This window comes from Lates calcarifer, linkage group LG11 (assembly GCF_001640805.2).
Source record: "Lates calcarifer isolate ASB-BC8 linkage group LG11, TLL_Latcal_v3, whole genome shotgun sequence".
Classification (NCBI taxonomy): Eukaryota; Metazoa; Chordata; class Actinopteri; family Centropomidae; genus Lates; species Lates calcarifer.
In genome coordinates this window covers 22779390-22794951 of record NC_066843.1, presented here as the reverse complement: position 1 = coordinate 22794951, position 15562 = coordinate 22779390, and the positions used below count along the sequence as shown (strand labels likewise).

Below are 15562 nucleotides of genomic sequence, written 5' to 3'. Positions count from 1 at the left end.
CTGGGCATGGTCGTCTTCGGTTCTGACGGAACGGAAGTCGTATATTAACTTTTTCAGCCCGGACGAGTTTTGAGGGTGCACTGTTATGAGCTTGAGTGACCAGTGACAGCCGGTGGGAGTGCGCTCTGAACTGTTGTTACTGAACCGGTAAGTCACGTCGGTTGTTTCAGAAAACCTGCCGCAAGTGCGTTTAGGGTCTGACCGAGTGTGAACCGAGGTCGGCGGGAACACTTAACGGCTCAGTCGTAAATTCCCGAGCAGCGGAGCAACTTTCTACTGTGGATGTTTAACGATAGTTTTAGGTTCCGGTTGAAACCAGGTTAGGAATCCAATTTGAACATGTTCGCTGAACGGCGCAGGAGTAATGGAGCTCGGCTGGTGTTTCACAGAAAAAGGTTTGATCTCAGGACGAAACTGTGGATGAATCCACCAGTCATCACAAGTCCACAAGTCATCGAGTCCACATGGGGCCTCAGCGGGGAGTCCGCACAGTGCTCCGACTGAACCCAAATTGAACCAGGATCATCATTCACTGTCATACGCACGCCGAGCAGAATGGCAGAGTCACATTCAGTCATAACTTCATCTGCAAAAATAAAACATAATTTTCCTTACTGCACTGCCAGAATCATAAACAGAAACAAATACATAATAACAAAAATAAAAGAAGAGGGTTATTTCAATTCATGTTTGGTCACTAAAGCGCCTGAGGCCTGAGGCCTGTACTACGAAGCGAAGTTACTGTCTTATCAGGGTAACTTCAGGAGTAACTTCCCGGTTAACCTGTACTACGAAAGGTGGATAGGTTTTACCCGGGGTCTGCTGCCGTGGTTATTTACGTTGCGTCTCTAAACTGCTCCGAGTTCGTGGTTAGCTCGGTGTTACAGGTGTTATTTCTACCTAAGCTCCGCCCCACAGGTGGAGCAACCAATCGATATTGGCACAACGGCTGGGAGAGGCTGACTGCAGGACAGGGGTTGTCTAAACACCGTCAGTCCCTCCCCCACCCCCGACTCCCACCAATAATAATAATTATAATGATAATAGTAATAAAAAAAAATGTAGTGGATGGTAGAGGTATGTGGACCAATAAATGATGTTTTTTTTAAATGCTCCGTATTTTCCATTTTCAATTTCAGTTGTTTTGGGTTTTTTTTCTTTTTCTTTTTTTTCTCACAGTCAAACAGCAGAATTGAGCATCATTATCAATTTCAATAATCCTTTAAATGGGGGTGGGGGGGCATTATTGTCCTGAAAGACAATATAATGCGACAGGCTGTTGTAACTGTAGACTACAGACCAGAACATGCAGCATTAATGATGGAAATATGAATGTGTAGCTCTTTATAGAAGGTTTCTATTTGATCCAGGTTCAGTTTCCACTGAGGCTGAAATACTGTTAACATGAAGTTCATACTGAACACAACAGCATTACATTCATACATATACAGCCTGAGTGTTCCAGGCAGAACATCATTAACAGGAACAGCTCATTCTCAGACATGTGACCCACGTGTTGACTGTAATCCAAGTATCCGAAAAATCATCACATATTTTACGAGTCCTTACATCTCATATTACAGATGAAGAACCCAGAGAACATGTGACCAGTCTCCCTGTCTTTGTTGACAGACGCTGTTTTACATTGTGTCATTAGAGTCTCTTTAAATTACTCACAATCCGACAGAATTAACGTGCGCTCTTCATCTGAGAGATACGGTGCACGCCCGTTTTATGCACGCGCACTAACTCCGATTGAGTTAACGCCGACTCAACTTACCGACATCTGAACCACCGTCGTACCGTTTAACACAGCTCGAGACAGTCAGGTTTTGTCAACCCCAACTTTCCTTGATAACCCCGAGCTAAATCAGAGGAGGTTAAACTCCCTTCATAGTACTGGCCTCAGGTTTCAGAGCTGTTATTCTACAGAATTTTTATTAAAATAAATATATTCTACAAGACGTGGTCTGTGTGTGTGTTGGTGGATGGGGGGCTGATTGGGATATGTGTTGGATCATTCACAGCTGACTGGTTTAGATGTTGGTGTACATGTTGGATCACTAACAGCTGATTAGATGTTGGATCAACAACAACTGATTGGTTTACGTGTTGGATTACTAACAGGTGATTGGTTTAGATGTTGGATGACTAACAGCTGATTGATTCACATTGATTTATGTTCTAAATTAAGCTGCAGGAATTGAAAATGTTTGTGATAAATGTCAACCTGTGTGTGTCCAGTCTCCCCAGGTGTCGGGAAGCAGATGACTGGGGTGCTCTACTATTGTAAGGCCATGAATGATCAGCCATGGACCAGATCACTTTTCACTATGACACCGTGCTGTCTGATGTTCACATGTTCCTGCCTAATGCACGCCATCTTATGACACGCCTCAACCATGTTGGACAGCCTGGTGTGTATCACATGTTCAGGTTTAGAATGTGTGCTGAGTAGGGCCGAATGATTTATCGAAATATATGATAACTGACAACCCCCGTCCTACGGAGTCGTTGTGCCAGTATTGATTGGTTGCTCCACCTGTGGGGCGGTACTAAAGTAAAAGTAACACCTGTAACACTGAGTTAACCACGAACAGAAACTGCTGGGAGCAGTTTAGACACGCAGTGTAAATTATCACGTTCTACCTGCTGAGAGCTGTCTGCTAGTGGCGAGAACTGATCTTATAAAGTTGCAAAATATCCGGTTTAGCCGAGAAGGAGAGAGAGAAAGAGGAGAAAGAGAGAGAAAATGGTAGAATGAACTAGCTAACATTAAGTTAGGTTTGTATTTTCTTAAATCCTGTAGAGTTTTAATCAGCTGTGTCTGTCTCTACCGGCTCTCTGTGTGCCTGTCAGTCTCCCCTCAGCGTATCAGCATTTGAAAAATCAGCACAGGCAGCAGAATGACTGATGTTAAGTTACTGCAAAGAAGCCAAGAGAACATGGTGCTACTGTTTGTTCTGTGAGAATTGTTCTATGGTTCATTATTGTTATAGTGTTCTATGCCATAATTTTGAAGCGTGTGAAAAATAAGGTTTTCAAATTTAATAAGCTGCACTTGTTATTTCATTGTGTTGGACACAAGGATAAAACCAAGGAAGTTTAAATCAGTGTGTGGAATAAGTCAAATGTTTCATGTTTCATTGTTTTGTGTTTATTTCAGCTGACTTTCTAACTTTGCTGTATTCATCCATCCAGTCTTCATCTCCAAATTCAAGATCTTATCAGATGTGGAAAGACATGACAACAATGACCCGGGGAAAAGTTTAGAGGAGGAGGAGAAGAAATGCACAAACCTAAAGGAAGAGCAGGGAAAAAGACACAAATACCAGCCAAGACAATGTTGGAGAGGAAGGTGGGGAAGGAAACGTGGAACCGTGCTTGGATGAGGACGGGGACCTCGACATCACACATCGGTATGTAACAGTTAATACACCTGAGGCCTGTACTACGAAGGGAGTTTAACCTACTCTGATTTAACTCCCTGTCAACAAAGACAGGGAGACTGGTCACATGTTCTCTGGGTTCTTCATCTGTAATATGAGATGTAAGGACTCGTAAAATATGTGATAATTTTTCGGATACTTGGATTACAGTCAACACGTGGGTCACATGTCTGAGAATGAGCTGTTCCTGTTAATGATGTTCTGCCTGGAACACTCAGGCTGTATATGTATGAATGTAATGCTGTTGTGTTCAGTATGAACTTCATGTTAACAGTATTTCAGCCTCAGTGGAAACTGAACCTGGATCAAATAGAAACCTTCTATAAAGAGCTACACATTCATATTTCCATCATTAATGCTGCATGTTCTGGTCTGTAGTCTACAGTTACAACAGCCTGTTGTATTATATTGTCTTTCAGGACAATAACCCCCCCCACCCCCATTTAAATTATTATTCAAATCGATAACATGCAACACCAATGATGCTAAATTCTGCTGCTTGACTGTGAGAAAAAAATACAAATTAAAATAACTGAAATTGATGGAAAATGTGGAGCATAAAAACATCATGTATCGGTCCACGTATCTCTACCATCCACTACATACTTTCTTTTTTTTTTGGTGAGTGGTGGTTGGGGGGTGGGGGAGGGACTGACGGTGTTTAGACAACCCCTGTCCTGCAGAGTCAGCCTCTCCCAGTCGTTGTGCCAATATTGATTGGTTGCTCCACCTGTGGGGCGGAGCTTAGGTAGAAGTAACACCGGTAACACTGAGTTAACCACGAACATAAATTGCTTGGAGCAGCTTAGAGATGCAGAGATGCAGAGATGCAGACCCCGGGTAAAACCTATCCACCTTTCGTAGTACAGGTTAATCAGGAAGTTACTCCTGAAGTTACCCTGATAAGACAGTAACCTCGCTTCGTGGTACAGGCCTCTGGTCAGTGAGTGGGTGAAAGCAGATCAGGACCAGTACTGCATCATTGTTTTCACAATCTGTACATGTACCACACAGAACATAAAATACACATTTTAAGCAAACTTTTTATTAGGAACACCTGTACCCCTTCTTTATGCAGTTATCCACTCAGCCAATCACATGGCAGCACTGCAGTATATTAAATCCTGCAGATCCGGGTCAGGAGCTTCAGTTAATGTTCACGTCAAACATTAGAATGAGGAAAACTGTGATCTCAGTGAGTCTGACCATGGGCTGATTGTTGGTTTGAGTATTTCTGAAACTGCTGATGAAGTCTCTAGAGTTTTTTTCTCAGAAAGGAGCCAGAAACAAAAAATACCTTGTTGATAAGAGAGGTCAGAGGTCATGGTCAGACTGCTTCAATCTGACAGAAAGGCTGAAGTAACTCAGATAACCACTCTTTACTACTGTGGTGAGCAGAAGAACATCAGAATGAACAACAGCTCCAACCTTGAGCTCACATCAGGTTCCACTCCTGTCTGAAATCTGAGGCTGTAGTGGACACAGGCTCATCAAAACTGGACAGCTGAAGACTGAAAGCACATAGTCTGGGCTGATGGAGAGGAGGAGGTGTGACTCATGTTTCCCTTCTATCTTCATGGGCAGTGTGAGATCACTGAACAACAAGATAGTTGAGCTGGCAGCCCTGGTAAGGACTTCCATGTGTGTTCACAGAGACATGGCTACAGGAACATAATCTGGATCTCATCACTACCATCTACAGCTTTAGACAGTTCAGGTGGACAGGAATGGATCTGAGAGCACAAAGAACAGAGGCTCCAGCTAATCACTGAAATATGGTTAGGTTCTACTGGCAATGGACACAGAAAAAGACCACATGTTCTCACAGACGTAGATTTCTTTACTACACAGAATACATGTGTGATTTAGTCAGTGTCACATCTGCTGTCAAACTGTGATTGTTATGGTCACATAGCGGGAGAAGAACATAGCATAACATGGGTTCCATATAAAACATAAGGTGATGCCAGTAATACAGCAGTAGTAATGATAGTAATGATAATTAAAGTATTAACTGCTAACATAGCAATACAACTAATAGCAGTATAAGTAACTTCTAATAATAGCAGCAGGTGTTGAGTGGAGTTGTAGGAGCAGCAGGAGACTTGTCATCACAGATCAGACTCTTCTGTTCACTTACTGTGTATTTATTATTAGTACTATGTATTGTTGTTTAAGTTTTTAGTTTTTTTTCTTTTATGTTTTTTACTTACTCTTTCTGAACTGTTTGTTGAGCAGCTCTAACAGAGTAATCTCACTGAAGGGATCAGTGCAGATTTCTGATTCTTAGTGTATGGCTGGTTGATTACCTCTGTCTAATAGTATATTGCAGTACAGTGTAACAGCACAGTCTGCAACCTTAAAAAAACACATAGTGTTTACTGAGTGTATACTGTGTTCCTACAGCCATAAAGTATTCTCTGGTTTCTGTTCATATGCAGTTATATTTGTATTAAAAATACTGTATAGAATACTAATATTAAATATATCTCAATCTGTGAATATGACTAAGATTCTTCAGATGATTATTCCCAGTTGCTATCAGCTATTACGTAAGTTTAAATAACGGCGTTGTTCCTTTAAGCAGTCACAGACTTGTAAAGGTGTAACATGTTGTTCATGTTAAAGTTCTGTAGTTATATAGGTAGAAAGGTTCATCACAGCTTTGTTGATATGTTGATATGTTGTTCCCTTCCATTAATGTATTCCATACTCTTCTTATGATCCCCAGACCGAGGAAAAACCCTGTGGAGGGCGGCGGCAGAGACTTGGTCTGTCCCATCATTCTCAAACAGCTCAACCCTGTACTGGAACAAGAGGAGGAGAATACAGATGATGAGGATGATACATGCTTCAAAGACATTATAAGGATTGGTAAGAACCCAGATTTCATCATGTTTTTTATAATTTCATCATCATCCTGGTTATCACGAGTGCCATGAAAAAGTTAATGTGTTTGACTCTGGCAGAGACAATCTTCCCCTCACTTTGCATTTTTAACTCTGGCCCTCTGATGGCCAGTCCAGGCCTGTATCACTCAGAATCCAGACACCAGCATGAAATGCCTGACGGTAGATATAGTGCACTATACTGTATAGTCAGTAAGGAGTGATTTCAGCCTGTGTGTTTAATGTATGAATCCAATTTATTTACAGAGCACACTATGGCCACACCCCTGGAAGATGTCGGCAAACAGGTCAGTAAAATTTACTTTGTCTTCTTTTTGTCTGTTGCTCCTCACGTCCATCAGTCATTGTTTGTGTAAGTGTGACAGTTGATTTTAAAAACGCATTAAAGGATCATATTTTTTTACCCACATCAGGTGTGGCGAGGGGCGTTCCTCTTGGCTGACTTCATTCTCTCTAAGCCAGAGATGTTCAGAGGAGCTACAGTGCTGGAGCTAGGAGCAGGAACAGGCTTAACCAGCATCATTATGGCAACCACAGCCAAAACAGTGTACTGCACAGGTATAATGGCATCAAAACTCACATTGATGGACTACTGTATATCTTGAGTGTCTGAATGTCTGTCTGAATAAAACAACAGTATAGAATAGTATAAAAGGTCATCGTCAGAGGTACATGAGTATCAGTGAATGCCCCCCCCCCTCAGGGGACCACTGTCAGAAGCCTTCTCCCTGTCCACAAGAATTCCAGATACCTTTAAGAACCACCCTATGCTCGACCACAGTGCTTGTTATGGCCAACCCAAAAATGTGACAATTGCTTTGGACAGTAGAGGCACAAGAACATTTCCAAAATTCAGTGCACCTGACATTAAGTGCTCGTCTGTCTTTGGCAGGGAATTTGACCATGTATGACAGAGAGAAGAAACAGATTTTACTGACATTTTGCTGTTTGTCTCCATTGCTGAGAGATATAATCTTGTATTTACAGATGTGGGAGAAGACCTTCTAAGCATGTGCAAGAGAAATGTAGCGTTAAACAGACACATGACGGAGCCTGCAGGTGAGATAATGTAATGTAATGTAGATTACTCTTTCTTTTTGTGTCATTTCCTCCTCAGTTACTTACAGTTCCCACAGAGATGAAGGCCACTGTTTCTGTGTACATCTTCAAATTGGCCTGGAGAGCTTATAATGTGCTTCCCTCAGTATATATGAAATTATATCTTGTCCTTTTCATCCAGTTTCATGTGATGTGTGGGGAAATTAACAATCTCTTAACAAGGTGTGATGATGGCCACACATCAGCTTCATGTTGTTGCTGATTGAAAAGTTGAAGGATCACCAAAATCACTGGGCTTATATCTGTATCTGGGAGTATGAAATTTAATGTGAATACATCCACTAGATGTTGAGATATTTCACATTGAACAGTGGGTGGTGCGAGAGGAAAAGTCACTTGATCACCACAGTCAGTAGGTACTACTAACATGGCCAAAAATTCTTAACTGAAGGTGAAGCTTGAGTTGGAATTTTTCCCACCTCATCACCACCGTCGTGGAGCTCTTGAGCACAAACCTCAAAGGTACCATGTGGAGATTTTTTAGACTTTTTGAAACCTGCATTGTTTACATCTATTTTATTAACTTCTTCCTTCAGTCATTGTGTTGAGTAAATACCAGTTTCATGGTGTTCAGCTTGCAAGCAGGTCTAGCTCACACACAAACATCCTCCTCTTCTTTGTCTGTCATGGCTTACATACATATTTCCACCTCCACAGTTTACAGAAATGCATCACTAAAAAACCTGGTCCCAAAACCTCCACCTGGCACTTTTAACCTCTCACTGCTCAGGAGGAGCTGCTCAGCAGTCAACACAGCAGACTGTGTACTGAGCTCCCAAGTGTAACTGAGACTGTCCTGAGAAGGGAGAGCATGTGTTTTTGAATAAAGGTTTGAAAAAAATGTGCTTATGAAGATTAAACAGTAGAAAATGTATAGAAATGAATCCAAAAAAGTCATTTATTTCATTGTCTGTCTACTTGTTTGCAAATTATTTGCATAAGATTTTATTTATTTCTGCTTTATTTATTTCACAGTTAAGTAATGAATTGTATTGCATAATAATTAATTGAATGCTGATTTATTTTATAGATTTAAGATTATTTAGAATTACACAATTCACATTGTGACATTAATTGTTACAAGTACAATGAAAACCCAGGAAAAGCTTCTGACAGTTTATCTGGCTCAATAAAGTGTTTTCTGGCCATCAGGTGGTGAGGTGAGAGTGAGACAGTTGGACTGGCTCCAACATGATCTCTGTGCAGGTAACACACACACAGTTTTCTTTTTCATACCAGTCTGCGGCAGTTTAAAACCTTAAACCACATTAACATTCAGTCATTTGCCATTAAAATGGTGCAGTGCAACTATGGGCTGCAGTCACAGCCACAGTCTGAAGCACCGGCCAACAAATCACTAGAGCCTGACTATACTGATCCTTAATGTAAATTGAAGACCAGTCAGTCCAGATTGTTTTGACGGAGAACTTTTTAGGAACACCTAATACTGCTCTGAAACACATAATACCAGTGGTGTCTCGATTGAGTGGCCCCAGTCCTGATCTGAGTACTTCAACATCAGTTATCTGCCAGTCTGATACTTACATTTACGTAGCAGCAGAGGAGAGGGGTGAGAGGGGAAATGAAAGGTAGGGTTACAGTTGCTTATTTAGTTTTCCCTTTAACGTTTGGCCATTTGTAAATTAGTGTTATATGAAGTGAACTACATGTACACACTGGGGAGGGGGTCAAGTTTACCCCTGCTGTTTGTCAGTAACTTAACCTAGCCAAGCTAAGCTGCAGCACTTTACAGCCATATACTGTAAATCAGATACAACTTGGAGTAATCTAATCCTCAGTGAGTAAATTGAAGCTGCCACAGATTACCAAGGATGACATTGTCAGTCTTCCCTCCTCAGTGTGACTGTATATAAAGAACCAACCACCTTCGGACTATAGACAATGTCTTTCTTCCATCTGTCTAATCTCTGTAGATCCTGATGTGGAATTTAGCTGGGCAGAGGAGGAAGTAGCAGATATGTATGACAACACCAGCTTCATCATTGCTGCTGATGGTGGGTTATCCAGCTGATCAAAACAAAAACACGTCTGACAAACCAGCAGGATGAATATTTAAGAGTTTTTGTGTCAGCAGTTTGCTATGATGATGACCTGACAGATGGCCTTTTCCGAACACTGTACCGACTCTGCAGTAACTTTACTCACACCAGCTCCATCTTCATCTCCATAGAGAAAAGGTAAGACTCATGACTCTTCTGTCAAAGTACCACTTCACTGTTACTGTGACAGGGTACATTTTACCAGAGGAGGTACTGTCATGTCATTTGACTGTTCACTGGCAGTTAAACAGTAGTTATAATAAAGATCTCAACATGGTGATAGGACTGGTCAAACAGTCTGTATGACCTTAAACTGACTGTTGTTGTTCCCAAGTTGCTGTTAAACCTCTGTCCCTCTCTGTGGTCACCTGTACTAAGGTTTAATGCAGCCAAACTGACCATGTAGTTGTTCTCATTCACATGTTGTGTTTCTGGTGTCAGACATCAGAGCAGATAAGAAATACAGAGACAGATCTGGTCTCAGCAGAGGTATTTAAAAGCTGGTTGCTGATAAAATCTATAGGCTTTTCATTGCTGTGACAGTTTGATGGCAGCAGATGTGTGATACATCACATTTTAAAATGGATGTTCACAGTAAAGTTGTCTTCTTAACCATATTACATAGTGTTTAATATTTATGTAACTTGTGTGTTAACCATGTTTAATAGATGTTGGCTTTCATAGGTTGGAGCAGAGTTAGACACTGTCCTTACCACAACTACCTGACAGGCGCACTGCAACCACACTGTGGTGACACTTTTAAGTGCTGCCAATGTAACATGTACAACATTAGGCACTGCTAGCCTCTGCCCAAACTATGGTCCAGACAGTACTATGGTGCTGTGTTGTATTTCCAGTCAAAGTTGTGGCAGTAATCAGGCTTCCTGCTGTGTCTTGATGTCTGATTCTATAAGGATGAACTTCACCCTGCGACACATGGATGTTTCCTGTGAGGCTTACAACCATTTTAGGCACTGTCTGTCCCAGCTCCAGGACCAGGTGGATGGACGGTGCAGCTTTAGAGTGGAGCAGCTCCCTTCTAACTTTGCACAGTTTCTTCTCTATGAACGCATAGAGCAACTGGTAGGAGAAACACTCACACACATCATTATAACCTACTGAAGGCAACATTCATTGCTTAACTATAAACAAATCTTAACCTTAAAGCCTAACCTCATTTTAATTTAAAACCATTTATTAGAAGAAAAGACTGGTGACCTACACAGTAGCACTGTATATGAACACATCCTCTATAGACACAGGGAACTGAAGCTGCTGCCGCTCTGCTGATGTGCTACTTTAACTAACAACCTAGACAGTGTTAAATTACCCATAGAATTTTCCAAATTTTCCACGGAAGAAACACATATAGTGTAAAGTAAGATGCCTCCTATTGCACAGCCTATGTAGAAGCAGTATTTATTATAATGTGAACTGCCATCACACATATGTGAGACGACTGAGTAAAAAACACATCTCCTGTGTAGAGAAGCTGTGAGACATAAACTTAACACCACACACTGAATTTAGCTGCAAGACAATTTACTGACATTATGATTATATTATGATTGGTTGCCACATAGAATTCATGGTCAACAGAGCAACATTCGTGGTCTTTGAATTGAAAAATATTTGCATATGCAGAGATTCTGGATTTTTCAACCAGTAAGGAGGCATAGAGAAATTTCTAACCAGGGAATCAAATTATAGAATTGAAAAATGTCTGCAGGGAGTCTTTAGCACAGTCTTTTTTATGTTAGATTCTTTTCCACCTCCTTGTTGTGTTTATTTACTTCAATACTTTGGCCCTCTTCTATCTGGGTAGCAATGTTATCTGCATGACAAACTCTTTGTATGTTCCCTGGTACTTTCAAGTTTCTTAAATTTACTTGGAAAAATGTTTCATGTCCCTCCATCCTGTAAAAGTCTTATGTTATATCCATCTCCACCATTTTAAAAGGGAAACAATGGACAATGAATTAAGGCAGTTTGCAGAACTGCATCCAGCTAGCCTTTCTATTGAATCAGCTACAGGAGAGGCCTTGTATGTACTGTATGTTTGACGTTTGTATAATGCGGTCTGCTGTGTGATAACGATGTTAGGTGGATGTGTGTCAGGCTCTTTAACTTATGAACAATGAGTCAGGAGGAAGCTGAATTCCTGAGTCATGGGTCTCTGTGTTTGTCATTTCTGGCCTGAAAATGGAACTTCAGTCCTGTAGCTCTCCTCACCTACACAAGTTAGATGAATCAGATGCAGATGATGAAAGGGAAGGTTTTTTACTCGTACTTTTTTTATTTCTACAGGAGCTGTGGAAGGTGACCGCCACTCCACTCCCATTTGACAAAGCCCAGCCTGATTCACAGCTGCCTCCATCTTAACCCGGACTCACATCAGAGCAGTGTAACACTGTGCTCTCCCCAGAGCTGAGCACACAATGCTGCATCACGTTTCCAACTTAAAATGAAACAGGCATTTTGACAGATAGAGTTCATCACTAATTCAGTGCATGAATATAGCATTATTTATTGTTCAATTTGATTCATGCATGACATGACTATGATGGAAGTACTCTGACTTTATTAATGGAAGTCAACCAGAGCTGTGTGTCTGTACATTATGACAAATAAAACTTTACCATATACTGAGTACATCACTGTGTTAGTCATTCATATTCTGGCTGCATGCTAGCAAAGCATAATGTTATCCTTCCATAGAAATACAGCTGGAGGAAAATCTTGTTGCTGCATCCAGATGTTTGTGGGAACATCTGTGTTTTGAGTCGGGTATAGAACAGATGCCTTGTTTTCAAGTCATTTAATCTGAATAAAGCTCATTAATATTAGATCTTGTTATGTCTGGTCTAGTCTTCCAAAGAACTATAGAACTTGGTTACGGGACTTTGTTTTTGGACTCAAACATTATTTAGACAAACTGAATAAAATCTGAACTGGTGCTAGTCTGGGACTGGTGCTAGTCTGCAGCTGCAGGGCTCACCTCTACATACAGCGTGGGCTCTGGAACCAAAATTCTGGAGAGGGGCTGGACTCTCTCCTTCTCTGGAGTCGCCCAAGGTGAGAAGTGCTAGGCGGGAGTGGGGATACTCATAAGCCCCCGACTGAGCGCCGCAGTGTTGGAGTTTTCCCCTGTGAATGAGAGGGTCGCCTCTCTGCGACTGAAAGTTGCGGGGGTTAAGGCTCTAGCCGTTGTGTGTGAGAATGCACCCAACAGCAGCTCGGAGTATCCAGCCTTCTTGGAGTGTCTGGGTGGTGTCCTGGAAAGGGTGCCGGCTGGGGATTTCATAGTTCTGTTGGGGGACTTCAATGCCCATGTGGGTGACAATGGGGAAACCTGGAGGGGCGTGATTGCGTGATTGAGGGCCTCCTCAATCTGAACCTGAGCTGTGTTTTGTTATTGGACTTCTGTGCTAGTCACAGTTTGGCCATAACGAACACCATGTTCAAGCATAGGGTGGCTCATAAGCGTACGTGGTACCAGAGCACCTTAGGCCATAAATCGATGATCAACCTTGTGGTCATATCATCAGATCTACGGCCATATGTCTTAGACACTGAGGTGAAGACAGGGGCAAAGCTGTCAACTGATCACCACCTGGTGGTGAGTTGGATCAGACGGTGGGGAAGACTGCCGGACAGGCCTGGCAAACCCAAATGAGTAGTGAGGGTGCGCTGGGAACGTCTGATAGAGGCCCCTGTCCGGGAGGGTCTTCAACTCTCACCTCCGAAGGAACTTTTCGTGCATCCCAAGGGAGGCCGGGGACATTGAGTCCGAGTGGACCATGTTAAAAGCCTCCATTGCAGACACAGCAGGCAGGAGTTGTGGTCAGCGCCTGTCAGGGCAGCAACCCAACAACCCGCTGGTGGACACCAGCGGTGCAGGGAAGCCGTCAGGCTGAAGAAGGAGGTCTATCAGGCTTGATTGGCCCAGGGGTCTTCTGAAGCAGCAGGCAGGTACCAGGAGGCCAGAAGGGCTGCAGCTTCAGCAATTGCGAAAGCAAAAACTCGGGTGTGGGAGGAATTTAGGGAAGTCATGGAGAAGGACTTTCAGCTAGCCTCGAGGCTGTTCTGGCAAACTGTCCAGCGGCTCAGGAAGGAAAAGCAGGGCCTGCCTCAGGCTGTGTTCAGCCAGGAGGGGACTGCTGACCCAGACTAAGGATGTCATTGAGTGGTGGAAAGAGCACTTTGAGGAACTCCTGAACCCGACCAATATGTCTTTCATGGAGGAGGCAGAGCCTAAAAAACTCAGGAGAAGCCTCGGCCATATCTATGGCAGAGGTCGCTGAGGTAGTTAAGAAGCTGCCCAGCAGCAAGGTGCCAGGTGTGAACGAGATTCACCCTGAAATGCTAAGGGCACTACTCAGCCTCCCTGGGAAAGTTTACTCCAGGGTGCTGGAAAGGAGGCTCTGACCGATTGTCAAACCTTGGAAAAATGCAGATTTCATCCTGGCTGCAGAACAGTAGACCAGCTTTTCACTCTTGCAGGATTGCAGGGAGCCATGGGAATTTGATCAGCCAGTCTACATGGGTTTTGTAGACTTGGAAAAGGCCTATGACTGTGTCTCCCGAGGGATCCTGTGGGGGGTACTGCGGGAGTATGGGGTATCGGGGCCACTGATGTGAGCCATCCGGTCCTTGTACAACCAAAGTGAGAACTGTGTATGCATTCTCGGCACAAAGTCAAACACGTTTCCAGTGGGTGTTGGACTGCGCCAAGGCTGTCCCTTGTCTCTGGTCCTGTTCGTAGTATTCATGGACAGGATCTCAAGGCGCAGCAGAGGTGTCTGGTTTGGGAACCTCAGAATCGTGTCTCTGCTTTTTGCAGACGATGTGGTTTTCTTGGCCTCATCAGACTGTGACCTTCAGCATGCACTGGGGCGGTTTGCAGCTGAGTGTGAAGTGGTGGGGATGAGGGTCAGCACCTCCAAATCTGAAGCCATGGTTCTCAGCTGCTGTCTCAAGCGAAGGAGTATCTTGGGGTCTTTGTTCACGAGTGACAGGAGGATGGAGCGTGAGATTGACAGGCGGATCGGTGGGGCGTCAGCAGTAATGCAGTCACTGTACCGGACTGCTGTGGTGAAGAGGGAGCTGAGTCAAAAGGCAAAGCTTTCAACTTACCCGTTGATCTATGTTCCGACTCTCACCTATGGTCACGAGATCTGGGTAGTGACCAAAAGAATGAGATTGCGGAGACAGGCGGCTGAAATGAGTTTCCTCTGGAGGGTGTCTGGGCTCAGCCTTAGAGATAGGCTGAGAAGCGTGGACATCCGGAGGGAGCTAGGAGTAGAGCCCCTGCTCCTTCGAATCGAAAGGAGCCAGTTGAGGTGGTTCGGGCATCTGGTTAGAATGCCTCCTAGGAGACTCCTTTTGGAGATCTTCCGGGCACACCCAACTGGGAGGAGACCCCGGCATAGACCCAGGACATGTTGGAGAGATTATGTGTCTCTTCTGGCCTGGGAACGCCTTGGAATCCCCCAGGAGGAGCTGGAAAACGTTGCCAGGGAGAGGGACGTCTGGAATGCCCTGCTTGGCCTGTTACCACCGTGACACAATTCCAGAATAAGCAGGAGAAACTGAACTGAACTGATATTGAATACTGAATGACTTCCTTTTATGAAGTGAACTCTGTTTGTACTTAGTTTTTAACAATGCTTGTGAATTGGCACATTTTTCAGACATTAATGTCTCCAAGATGTCTCTCAGTGTCTTTATTGATGCCTGATTTTTCCTCTTGCCACCACCGTGAGTTGCACATCTACAGTCTCAACTCAAATCTCACAACTACTATCTGATGGGTTTCCGTGAAATTTGGAACAAACAATAATGTTCCAGGAAAAACTATAAAACCTCTGGTGATCCCTTGATGTTAGCATGGCTGCATTCTGGGCTCATGTTGTGGTCATGCTCTGGAACAGTCTGACTGATAAAGGTGTTCTCAACACGTTGCGTGACATGCAGGTTAACACATGTCGTTTTGCTCAAGACTAGAGAGACAACTGTTTAAAAG

General features: G+C 43.2%; 1 protein-coding gene across 1 annotated transcript; it reads left to right on the top strand.

Moving 5' to 3' along the window:
- Positions 1-36: 36 nt before the first annotated feature.
- Positions 37-12189, top strand: mettl22 (methyltransferase 22, Kin17 lysine). Its single transcript, XM_018698337.2, is given in 13 exon segments — positions 37-147; positions 2245-2417; positions 3202-3314; positions 3316-3419; positions 6181-6323; positions 6605-6645; positions 6772-6916; positions 7346-7417; positions 8630-8683; positions 9412-9492; positions 9573-9675; positions 10452-10620; positions 11845-12189. Coding segments are annotated over 12 exon segments (1206 nt in total). The 5' UTR covers positions 37-147; positions 2245-2311; the 3' UTR covers positions 11920-12189.
- Positions 12190-15562: the final 3373 nt, after the last annotated feature.